The sequence below is a fragment of the Piliocolobus tephrosceles genome, chromosome 21, assembly GCF_002776525.5.
Source record: "Piliocolobus tephrosceles isolate RC106 chromosome 21, ASM277652v3, whole genome shotgun sequence".
NCBI classification, from domain to species: Eukaryota; Metazoa; Chordata; class Mammalia; order Primates; family Cercopithecidae; genus Piliocolobus; species Piliocolobus tephrosceles.
Window position 1 is genome coordinate 51,351,321 of NC_045454.1, and position 11,260 is coordinate 51,362,580.

At 60.3% G+C, this 11,260-nt stretch overlaps 1 protein-coding gene across 8 annotated transcripts; it reads left to right on the forward strand.

The window, feature by feature from the left end:
• Positions 1-2,580: 2,580 nt before the first annotated feature.
• On the forward strand, positions 2,581-11,020 carry ADAMTSL5 (ADAMTS like 5). 8 transcript variants are annotated; one of them, XM_023183660.2, is made up of 13 exons: positions 2,581-2,844; positions 4,197-4,954; positions 5,654-5,726; positions 5,836-5,927; positions 6,146-6,206; positions 6,315-6,423; positions 7,923-8,050; positions 8,383-8,494; positions 8,849-8,935; positions 9,088-9,251; positions 9,797-9,986; positions 10,064-10,135; positions 10,407-11,020. In XM_023183660.2, exons 2-13 carry the CDS (start codon positions 4,899-4,901, stop codon positions 10,706-10,708), a joined length of 1,446 nt encoding a protein of 481 aa, XP_023039428.1. In that variant the 5' UTR covers positions 2,581-2,844; positions 4,197-4,898; the 3' UTR covers positions 10,709-11,020. The 8 variants fall into 8 exon arrangements, 7 of the variants coding, with proteins under 7 accessions (XP_023039428.1, XP_023039430.1, XP_023039434.1 ...); XM_023183662.2 differs by having other exon boundaries at positions 4,503-4,954; XM_023183659.2 differs by lacking the exon at positions 2,581-2,844 and adding an exon at positions 3,480-3,613 and having other exon boundaries at positions 4,503-4,954.
• Positions 11,021-11,260: the final 240 nt, after the last annotated feature.

Consider the following 11,260-nt stretch of genomic DNA (forward strand, 5'->3'; position numbering starts at 1 on the left):
TCAGCTCACTGCAACCTCCGCCTCCCAAGTTCAAGTGATTCTCCTGCCTCGGCCTCCTGAGTAGCTAGGACTACAGGCGTGCACCACCATGCCTGGCTATTTTTTTTTTGTTTTTGTTTTTGTTTTTTTTTAAGTAGAGATGGATTTCACCATGTTGGCTGGGCTGGTCTCAAACTCCTGACCTCAAGCAGTCCACCCCCGTCGACCTCCCAAAGTGCTAGAATTACCACCGTGAGCCACCACGCCTGGCTAATTTTTGCATTTTTAGTAGAGACGGGGTTTCACCTTGTTGGTCAGGCTGGTCTCAAACTCCTGACCTGAGGTAATCCACTGGCCTCAGCCTCCCAAAGTGCTGGCATTACAGGCATGAGGCCACCATGCCCAGCCCGATGTCTGCAATTTGATGAGTTTGCACATATGCAGTCACCACACTAAAGATGACAGGCCTAACCATCACTTCCCAAGGTCCTTATGTCCCACTGTTTTTGTTATTTTGTGGTAAGAACCCTTACCATAAAGTCTACCCTGTGAACACAGTTCGAAGTGTGTGATACCATAGTGTTCACTGCAGCCCAGGCACACAGCAGATCGCCGCGTTCCTTAAGCCTGGAGGCCATATGACCATGCAGGAAACCGAACCTAATTGACCCACATCCGCGGGAACCTGTGTCTCAGTCCCCCCTCTAGTCCTGACGCTGCCTCAAGGAGGGGGTCCAGGCTGAAACTCAGAGTAGGGGGACTTGGCTGACTCCCGCGTCAGGGTCCAGGCAAGGATAGGGGAATGTAGCAAGCTGGGACCCCGCCCGACTGGGACTCTAGGAGCCTCTGAGCCTCAGCAGCCGTCCCCTCCACCTACACGGTGTGTCTTAGGCTGAGCTCCCAGCCTCCTCCTAGGGACGTCCAGAGGACAGAGGTGGGAGACGGTAGGGGACAAGAACTGGGGGTGGGGGGGCAGCCCTCCACATCTTCACCACCACCTCTGCCAATCTTGCAAGCTCTAGAGCCCCCACGCAGGGTGCAGTGACTGAGGTATGCACTCCCAGGAGGGCACAGGGGCTGTGGGATACACTTTCCGTAGAACTTAATGCCTACTATATGCATTCCCTGCAGGAGACAGCACCTTCTGTATACCTTCCTTGCAGGACACAGCACGTGCAGTATATACTCTCTACAGGATGCAGTGACCGCTGTAAGCACTCCTCTGCAGGTGCCATATCTACTGTATACACTCCTTTGCAGGGCAGAGTCTACTCTATACATTTCTTTTTCTTTTTCTTTTCTTTTTTGAGACAGAGTCTCGCTCTGTCTCCCAGGATGGAGTGCAGTGGCGCAATCTCGGCTCACTGCAAGCTCCGCCTCCCGGGTTCACGCCATTCTCCTTGCCTCAGCCTCCCAAGTAGCTGGGACTACAGGTGCCCAGCACCACGGCCGGCTATTTTTTTGTATTTTTAGTAGAGACAGTGTTTCACCATGTTAGCCAGGATGGTCTCGATCTCCTGACCTCGTGATCCGCCTGCCTCGGCTTCCCAAAGTGCTGGGATTACAGGCGTGAGCCACCGTACCCGGCCCTACTCTATGCATTTCTACAAGATGCAGCGCCTGCTGTATACCCTTCCCGCAGAACATTATGCCTGCTGTGTGTGCTCCCTGTGGGCGCTGTGCTTTCCATATACCTTCCCTGCAGGGCACAGGGCCTGCTGTCTGCACTCCCCATGGAGCTCTGTGGGCTGGACGTCTGGGAATGGGGCACATCTGAGGAGGATACAATTATACAATTGTCCTAATGACACATTGACACATGCCCTGAGCTGACTTTTTTTTTTTTTTTTTTTTTTTTTTTAGGAGGAGTCTCCGCTCGGCAACCCGGGCGGAAGTGCAGTGGTGTGATCTTGGCTCTCAGCCACCTATGCCTCCCGGGTTCAAGTGATTCTCGTGCCTCAGTCTCCCAAGTAGCTGGGATTACAGGCACTTGCTGGCACACCCGGCTAAGTTTTGTATTTTTAGTAGAGACTGGGTTTCACCATGTTGGCCAAGCTGGCTTCAAACTCCTGACCTCAGGTAATCCGCCTGCCTCGGCCTCCCACTGTGCTAGGATTCCAGGCATGAGCCGCTGCGCCAGTCCTACCCTTCTCTCTTGACCCCTTCGGTGAGGGCCTTCCTGATATCCCCACAACCACACCCCCCGGGGCCATCTGTGGTGGGCCTGGGCTATTTTCTTCAATAGTCCAGGTCAGAAGGTGGGGTTATACACTCCGGGGATGCTGCCTTACCTGCTGGCCTGGGACTGGCTGGGTTGTTCACAGCTGTGCACACAGTAGGTGCTCAATAAATAGCATATGGGTGGCTCTGCTGTGACATGCTACAGGCTGGAGGGCTGACTGAGTTGAACCAGCAGCACCCTGTATGTCCCCAGCAAACCTCTCTGGTCAGCGCTGTGGGACAGCCAGGTGGGCTTCCTGGAGGAGGGGGTGCTCAGTCCGAGTCTGGGTGGAGCCCAGGGAGCGGAAGGGCAGTCCCCCCGCCCCCTCCTTTAGTGACTCAGCCCTTCACCCCGCCCGCCAGGGGGCCCCGTCGGGCAACACCAGAAGCTGTTGGAGCCCAGAACCCAGGGCCTGGTCTCATTCCTGCGTGGGTGGGCACAGGGCGGCGCAGACACTCCCGGCAGGAAAGGGTGCGGTAGGGGACTGCTGGGGTGCTCCCTCGCGTTGCGCGTCCGCACGGAGCCGGGTTCCAGATGGAAGGTTCGCGGTGGAGACCCCTGCCGGGCCCACTGCTGGGATGGGGAAACTGAGGCTGGAGAGAGTGGGGCCGCGGCTGTGAGGGAGAGGGACGACCTGGACCCAGGTCTGGCTCTGAAGCCCCGCTGGCAGCCCCGGGACCCGGCAGGGAGGGCAGGAGGTGGGGTGGGGCGCGTCCCCTGGTGACAGCAGCGCCCGGGAATGCGCCAGCTGGGAGGGTCTCCCCGCCCCCCGTGCGCGGCCCCCGGGGCCGAGCTTCTCCCCAGTGCGCTGGGGCCCTGCGCTGGGGGTGGCCGGGACCTGGGTCGGGGAACCCCCGGATAGGAGCCCAGGCGCACGGAAGTCCCCATCCACGAGCAGGGCGACCCCCCCGCGGGAGGGGTGAGGGGCAGGACCAGGGGAGGGAGCTGTGACTGGGGACGGGGACCCCGGCGGGACGCAATCCGGGCGTCGGTGGGGCAGGGGCAGCGCCTGGGACTCCCAGACCCAGAGCGGGTGACCTCGGTTCGCGCACATTCCCAGGCCCTGAGCGCGGCGCCCGGAATAGCAGCCCCAGGGTAGAGGGAGGCGGTCAGTCCCCGCGCCGCGCCCCCGCCCGAGACTGCCAAGGTCACCGGGACCCGGGCGCCCGACACTAGCCCGCGGCTCCGGGACCCCTGCGCTTCGGCAGTCCCCTGCCGCAGATCCGCGCCCGCCGCGCGAGGGCGCCCGGGGCCGCCGCCCCTCCTGACCCGGGCCTGGGCGCGCCTGCGGAGGCCGCGGTGGGAGGGGCCGCCCCAGTCTCGCACCCGCCCGGCACCTCGGGCCCGGCCGCTTCCGCTCGCCCTGGGGCCGCTCAGGGAGCCAGGACGCGCTGCCTGGGCTCGGCGCAGTCGGTAAGTCCTTCTTCCTATCCCCCTACTTTCTCCGGGGGAAACTGAGGCCCAGAGGTGCGGCTTGCCTTGAGATCCCACTGCCACTCCGGGCTGCAGCCCACACGAGGAGGGGCCTTGATTCTGGGGAGGGCTCATTGAGGAGGGGGTAGGGTGGTCCTTGTAGCCCCCCACTTTTCACCACCTAGACCCCCACTCCTCAAGCCAGGCTCAGAGTCTGGTGGGGGTTGTCAGAAGGTGAAGACCCCTCCCCCTGATTTTTTGGTGGTTGTTTGTTTTTGAGATGGAGTCTGGCTCTGTCGCCAGGCTGGAGTGCAGTGGCCCCATCTCAACTCATTGCAACCTCCGCCTCCTGGGTTCAAGCGATTCTCCTGCCTCAGGCCTCCCAAGTAGCTGGGATTACAGGCGTGCACCACCACACCTGGCTAATTTTTGTATTTTAGTACAGATGGGGTTTTACCATGTTGGTCAGGCTGTCTCAAACACCTCAGGTGATCCACTGGCCTCGGCCTCCCAAAGTGCTGGGATTACAGGCCTGAGCCACCACGCCCGGCCCCCCTCCCCTTGTTTTAACTTTCCGATGCAGAGTTCTTCCTGCTTCCTGGGCCAGCCCAGGCTCTGGGCTCAGAGGGGCACCGATGCAGCTGACCAGACAGCTGTCTCAGCACCTGGAGACACCCAGGACCCCAGACCCTTGGTGCCCCAGAGGTCCAAATGCCAGAGCCAGTGGGGCCTGAGAGCCAGGGAAACAAGGTCCGGGTGGGACCCAGCCTCCTTCAGCTGGTGCCTGGGCCCGGGCTCACCCGCCTGCCTTCATGCTCTGCTGGCAGCGGGACGTCCTGGCTCACTTGGCAGCTGCTTCCCTTCCCTCTCCTCCCCTTTCTCCCTGCAGGCCGGGGTCACGAGGAGGGTGTGGATGGCAAGTGACTTCATCCCTGCCTGACAGATGGAGAAACTAAGGCCCAGAGAGGCAGTCAGCCTCCTCCCCTTCCCTGCTCCAGCCTCAGCAGCGGCCCCTTCCCTCCACCGGCTGCCCTGGTGCTCAGTCCCACCCCCTCCGCTGATGAGGCCATGAGGCACCAACTGGACCCAGGCCAGGTCACCCCTCCCTGTCCCATCCCCAATCCGGGGGAATCTCTGCTGTGTGGAAGCTGAGGGAGCCCTGGGGCCGCGGTGCAGCTGGGGGCCTCTTCCAGGGACCCAACTCCTAATCCAGCCCCTGCTGGCCGCACCTTCTGCATAGTGTCACAGAATCATGGACTGAATCCACTCGGCCCCCATTGCACAGATGGGGAAACTGAGGCCTGGGAGAGTGGAGTGGCTGGCCTCAGTCCACACGGAAAGGTAGAAGCAGTGATGGTGGGGACGATGAGGAGGGGGCCCCAGTCCTAGGAGGCACCTGTGTACTATTCTTGAATGATCCCGCCAATCATCAAGCATCGATTAAGCTCCTACTGTGTACATTATAGCACAATACATGTATCAATGATATTGCAAGCTGGGCACAGTGGTTCATGCCTATAATCCTAGCACTTTGGGAGGCCTAAGCGGGTGGATCACTTGAGGTCAGAAGTTTGAGACCAACCTGGCTAAGATGGTGAAACCCTGTCTCTACTAAAACTACAAAAAGTAGTCGGGTGTGGTGGCGGGCACCTGTAATCCCAGCTTCTAGGGATGCTGAGGCAGGAGAATCACTTGAGGAGAGGGTTGCAGTGAGCCGAGATTGCACCCCTGCACTCTAGCCTGGGCGACAGAGCGAGACTCCATCTCAAAAACAAACAACAACAACAATAATTGCAGATGACATTCTGAGTTTTTCCTCTCCACACCGGGCTCCATGCCTCCTGTCGTCTTTACCTGATCCACGGGACCCCTCAACTTTCCTGTAAGGGAGGCTCTATTACCCTGTTTTTCAGAGAGGAGAAGTAGGGCTCAGAGAGGTTTCGTTACTGTCCAAGATCACACAGCCAGTCAGGACAGAGCCGGGACACAACTCTGTGTCTCTGCTGGTGGCTCCATGGACTCAGCCCCTCTTTTCCCCAGGCCCCGCCTCTTCCAGAACCTCCTGCTCCTCCTGTGGGCCCTGCTGAACTGCGGTTTGGGGGTCGGTGCTCAGGTAAGGGGGGGCATGGGGACCCAGCCAGCACTGTGGGGTCACCAGCATGGGGACCCAGCCAGCACTGTGGGGTCACCCAGGCTGACCGTGCCTCTGTCTCCCCAAGTAGGGTCCGGGTGAGTGGACCCCGTGGGTGTCCTGGACCCGCTGCTCCAGCTCCTGCGGGCGTGGTGTCTCCGTGCGCAGCCGGCGCTGCCTCCGGTGAGCTGGCCGGTGCTGGTAGGGGGTCCCTCCTGCCCCTCCTCCCCCGCTGGCCCAGCCCAGCCCCTGGCCACACCCTCGGCCTGCCCACACATGCTGTGCCCTTTAATCCTGCTGATCCCGCTGGAATGTGGGTGGGGTTGGCGGGGGCGGAGGGTGGAAGGCCAGCCCCAGGAGGGGGTCCCTGGGGGTTCTCGCCACACTCTGGCTCCCTGCAGGCTTCCTGGGGAAGACCCGTGCTGGGGAGACTCCCATGAGTACCGCCTCTGCCAGTTGCCAGTAAGTCCTGCCCACCTCTCAGACCACCCTCCCACCCCAGGCTGCCTGAAGCCTGCCACCTGCCCCTTGGGTTGTCCCAGCCTCTGGCTCACCTATCGCTGTCGCTAGGACTGCCCCCCAGGAGCTGTGCCCTTCCGAGACCTACAGTGTGCCCTGTACAATGGCCGCCCTGTCCTGGGCACCCAGAAGACCTACCAGTGGGTGCCCTTCCATGGGGGTGAGTAGCCTGGTCTCCTGTGGTCAGAATTGGTCCAGAGTGAACAACTCATTACTCTTAAGGAGAGGTACTTGGAGGGTTGCAAAGAGACGAGGGTATTAGCACTAGGGTTTTGAAGGATATGTAGGAGTTGGTGAAGTGAAACAGAAACAGCATATGTTAGGCGTGAAACAGGGGCAGAGGGAAGCAGGGTTCATTCTGAGGATTCCAACTGAGGTTTGACTTAGAGCTGTAAGTTCTCAAACTTATCCCAGTAGCAGGAAATGTTGCTGCATTGAGCTGAAAATAGCAAGTTATATAACTATGTGCCCGGGGCAGAAAGCCTCCAGATTTCAGCGAGACAGGCAGCTTCACACGCCATGGGGAAGGCAGACACAGATAGAAGAAAAGCCTAGAATGGACAAAGTGCCATCCATCAACCTCATTTCCTTCCTTCTTTCCTTCCCTCCCTCCCTCCTTCCTTCCTTCCTTCCTTCCTTCCAAGAATTGGAGGAAACCTGCTGTGATCCCACCCTCACAGAGGCCCACTGGGGCCAGCCCAGGATCCGTTCCAGGCAGGGTCCACCAGCCAGACTCAGGGAAATGGGAGCCAAAAGGAGCTGGAGAGAAGAGGGAGTAGAGATCAGGGCTGTCAGACTGTGTGTATGATCAGACAGCCCATTTTTGCCCCACTTCCAGGCAGAAGGGGAAACTGAGGCCCAGGGAGGACCAGCGACACATCTCAGTTGTGCGGGACTCAGTCCAGTCAGTACTGGACACACACTTCATTGGGCACGTGCTAGGTGCTTGGGCCAGTTGCTCAGATCTTCTTTCTTTCTTTTTTTTTTTTTTGAGATGGAGTCTCGCTCTGTCACCCAGGCTGGAGTGCAGTGGCATGATCTTGGCTCACTGCAGCCTCCACCTCCCTGTTTCAAGCGATTCTCCTGCCTCAGCCTCTGGAGTAGCTGGAGTTACAGGCTCCCACCACCAAGCCCGGCTAATTTTTTGTTGTTGTATTTTTGGTAGAGATGGGGTCTCGCCATGTTGCCCAGGCTGGTCTTGAACTCCTGGCCTCAGGAGATCTGCCCACCTCAGCCTCCCAATGTGCTGGGATTACAGGTGTGAGCCACCACGCCTGGCCTTTTTTAAGGTCATCCATCTGCACACTGATAGAGTTCTTGCTTCTGTATCCTAGAGCTTAGAACAGTGTCTGGAAAACAGTAGGTATTCAGTGGAATGAAGAATGAGTAATGGTGTTAAAAATGAATAGTATGTAAGGACTCCTCATATAAAGACTATGAATGAATGAATGAATGCAGCCCCAGGATACTTGCCTGGGAGTCCTAGCTTGCTGGAGGCAGAGCACCTACCGACCTACCCTCTGCCTCAGCCTCAATGTGTGGCTTTGGCTGAATCTCTGGGCTTCATCTGCCCAAGGTGATGGTTGCCTGATGAAGTTTGTTAGAGGGGGCCTGGAACTCGAATAGGGGTCCCTGAACTCTGACTCCTCCTGCTCTCAGCGCCCAACCAGTGTGACCTAAACTGCCTGGCCGAGGGGCACGCCTTCTACCACAGCTTCGGCCGCGTCCTGGATGGCACCGCCTGCAGCCCAGGTGCCCAGGGGGTCTGCGTGGCTGGACGCTGCCTTGTAAGGACTCGCCAGGCCCCGTCCACCTCCCACTCAGGCTCTACCCACAGCCTCCTCCCTAGGCTCCACCTCCACCCTACCATTAGCCTCCACCCCTTCCCTAGACTGCACCCCTTCCCCTCCCCTTCCAGGCCTCGCCCCCAGCCCCACCTTAGGCACCCACCCCCTGGGCACCACGCCCATCCTCCTCCCTCCAGGTCCTGCTCCTCCCTAGGCTCCACCCCATCTTCCCTCCGGGCCTTGTCTTCTTGCTCCCAGGCACTGCCCTTTCCCCAGGTCCTGGCCCTCCCAGCGTCAATGCAATGACGCCACGCCTGTCCTTCACCCTTTAGAGCCCCGGCTGTGATGGGTTGCTGGGCTCTGGTGCCCTCGAGGACCGCTGCGGCCGCTGTGGAGGCGCCAACGACTCGTGCCTTTTCGTGCAGCGCGTGTTTCGTGACGCCGGTGACTGCCTGCCTCGTCCTCCCTGCACACACGTCAGAGCGGGCCCTTTAACAAGCTGTGGCCCGGAAGCAAATTTCCGTGCTGATTGGCCAGTGTGCGGCCCTGCCCCCCTTTCTCCTCATCCTGATTGGCTACTGACAGATTGTCCCTCCCTCCCCCAGAACAGATGGGGTTTTAACGCTTTCCCTGCCCCACTGAAGCAATAGTAATTGTAACTCCAACCTTTTACGAAGGGTTTTCCGGTTCCCAGGACCCTGGCCAGCTGTCTTACCCTCAGTAGCTCATTTCATCTTCAAGTCATCGCTCAAATACACCCCCACTGGCACCCCAACACCCTTTTACCCTCCCACCCAGGTGCCTTCGCTGGGTACTGGAACGTGACCCTGATCCCCGAGGGCGCCAGACACATCCGCGTGGCGCACCGGAGCCGCAACCACCTGGGTATCCTAGGGTGTGAGGCGGGAGGCACCCTGCAGGCCGCCCGTGGGCGGTTGTCCCTGTTTACAGATGGGGAGACTGAGGCCTGAGGAGGGGACCCCGGGGTCTGGGAGACCAGACGGACAGGTTCCTGAGGGCTGACTGTTCCCTTGCAGCTCTGATGGGGGGCGATGGGCGCTACGTGCTTAACGGGGACTGGGCGGTCAGCCCGCCGGGGACCTACGAGGCGGCTGGCACGCATGTGGTCTACACCCGTGACACGGGACCCCAGGAGACCTTGCAAGCAGCCGGGCCCACCTCCCACAACCTGCTCCTACAGGTGCCGCTGGACCTCCAAGAGGGTCAGAGGGGGGCAGTTGGGGACAAGGTCAGAGAGGGGAGGCTGGTGACAGAGTCAGAGGGTGTCGGCTGGGGACAGGGTCATGGCAGGGAGTTTGGTGACACGGTGTCAGAGGGGGTCGGATGGGAACAGAGGGTCAGACGGGAGGCTGGGGACAAGGTCAAAGGGAGTCAGCTGGGGACAGTGTCAGAGGGTAAGGCTGGTGACAGGTTTAGAGGGGGGAGGTTGGGGACAGGGTCAGAGGGGGTTGGCTGCGGACAGGGGAAACGCTGGGAACAGAGGGTCAGAGTGAGGGTGACTGGGGCCAGAAGGGGGAGTCTGGGGTCAGAGGGGAGTGGCTGGGGACAGTGCATCAGGGGGGGGGGGGGGGGGACGGGGTCAGGAGATCAGCGGGGGACAGAGCATCAGAGGAGGGAGGCTGGGGACAGACAGGGTCAAAGCGGGGAGGCTGGGGTCATAGGATCAGAGGGAGGAGGCAACCCCAGCCTCTGGCGAAGCTCCCTGCCTGCCCTCCCCTGCTCCAGGTCCTCCTGCAGGAGCCCAACCCCGGCATCGAGTTTGAGTTCTGGCTCCCTCAGGAGCGCTACAGTCCCTTCCAGGCTCGGGTGCAGGCCCTGGGCTGGCCCCTGTGGCAGCCGCAGCCCCGGGAGGTGGAGCCTCAGCCCCCCGCAGCCCCTGCTGTCATCCCTGCACGGACCCCAACCCTGGCCCCAGGTGAGGTGGGGACAGCCAGGGTGGGGAATGAGTGGGGGCGGAGGCCTCTGCCCCTCACAGCACCGCCCACCCCACAGACCCTTGCCCACCCTGCCCTGACACCCGAGGCCGCGCCCACCGACTGCTCCACTATTGCGGCAGTGACTTTGGTGAGACCCCCGACCCGTACCCTCACTTGGCCCCGACTAACCTGGCCTCCTACTGACCTCTGACCCTAATCTGACTTTACCCTTGACCCCTTCTTCTGACCCTAATTTGCCTCTTGACCCTAACCACTCATGGATCCCTCACGTGATCCTGACTCCAGTTCCTATAGATCCCGAGGTCCCACCTGACCCTCAGCCCCTCTTCTGGCAATGTGGGTGGGGCGTGGAGATTTGCGCAGTTGAGCAGCCAGCCAGCTCAGCACAACCCCAACAGTGTTCCAGGCCCGAGTGCTGAGCCGCCACCGCCAGGCCCAGGAGACCCGCTACGAGGTGCGCATACAGCTCGTCTACAAGAACCGCTCGCCACTGCGGGCCCGCGAGTACGTGTGGGCGCCAGGCCACTGCCCCTGCCCGATGCTGGCACCCCACCGGGACTACCTGCTGGCTGTCCAGCGCCTTGTGAGCCCCAACGGCACACAGGACCGGCTGCTGCTGCCCCATGCCGGCTACGCCCGGCCCTGGAGCCCCGCGGAGGACAGCCGCATACGCCTGACTGCCCGACGCTGTCCTATCTGAGCCCCCGCAGGAGCCCTGGCCACACACAGCAAGAAAGATACATCTGACCAGTCTCAAGGTCGGCGTATTTCCCCTCTCACCCTGGCTTCCAGGCAGCTCTGAAATATGTCCCACCTGTGCAGCTATGTGACTCCCTCCCGCACACACTTAGACACCTCTGCATGCAGTCGGAGTCACTGTCACAAGCCGGCAGGCACTGGTGAGGAGATACTGAAGAGACTCTGACTTATTTCGCCTCTCTTCTTGGCTGCCAGGAAGCTCATAGCTTTTTTTTTTTTTTTTTTGAGACAGTCTCACTCTGTCACCCAGGCTAGACTGCAGTGGCCAGATCTCAGCTCACTGCAAGCTCCGCCTCCCGGGTTTACGCCATTCTTCTGCCTCAGCCTCTCCAGTAGCTGGGACTACAGGTGCCCGCCACCCCACCCGGCTAGTTTTTTGTAGTTTTTAGTAGAGACGGGGTTTCACCGTGTTAGCCAGGATGGTCTCGATCTCCTGACCTCGTGATCCGCCCGTCTCGGCCTCCCAAAGTGCTGGGATTACAGGCTTGAGCCA

What these genes read in the sequence shown, in the direction of transcription:
- ADAMTSL5 (XM_023183660.2), top strand. Translation starts at nt 4,899, where the DNA reads ATGGGGAAACTGAGGCCTGGGAGAGTGGAGTGGCTGGCCTCAGTCCAC. An exon ending in ACCGCCTCTGCCAGTTGCCA is followed by an intron (nt 6,207 to 6,314) that starts GTAAGTCCTGCC and finishes CGCTGTCGCTAG; the next exon opens with GACTGCCCCCCAGGAGCTGT. An exon ending in CTATTGCGGCAGTGACTTTG is followed by an intron (nt 10,136 to 10,406) that starts GTGAGACCCCCG and finishes CAACCCCAACAG; the next exon opens with TGTTCCAGGCCCGAGTGCTG.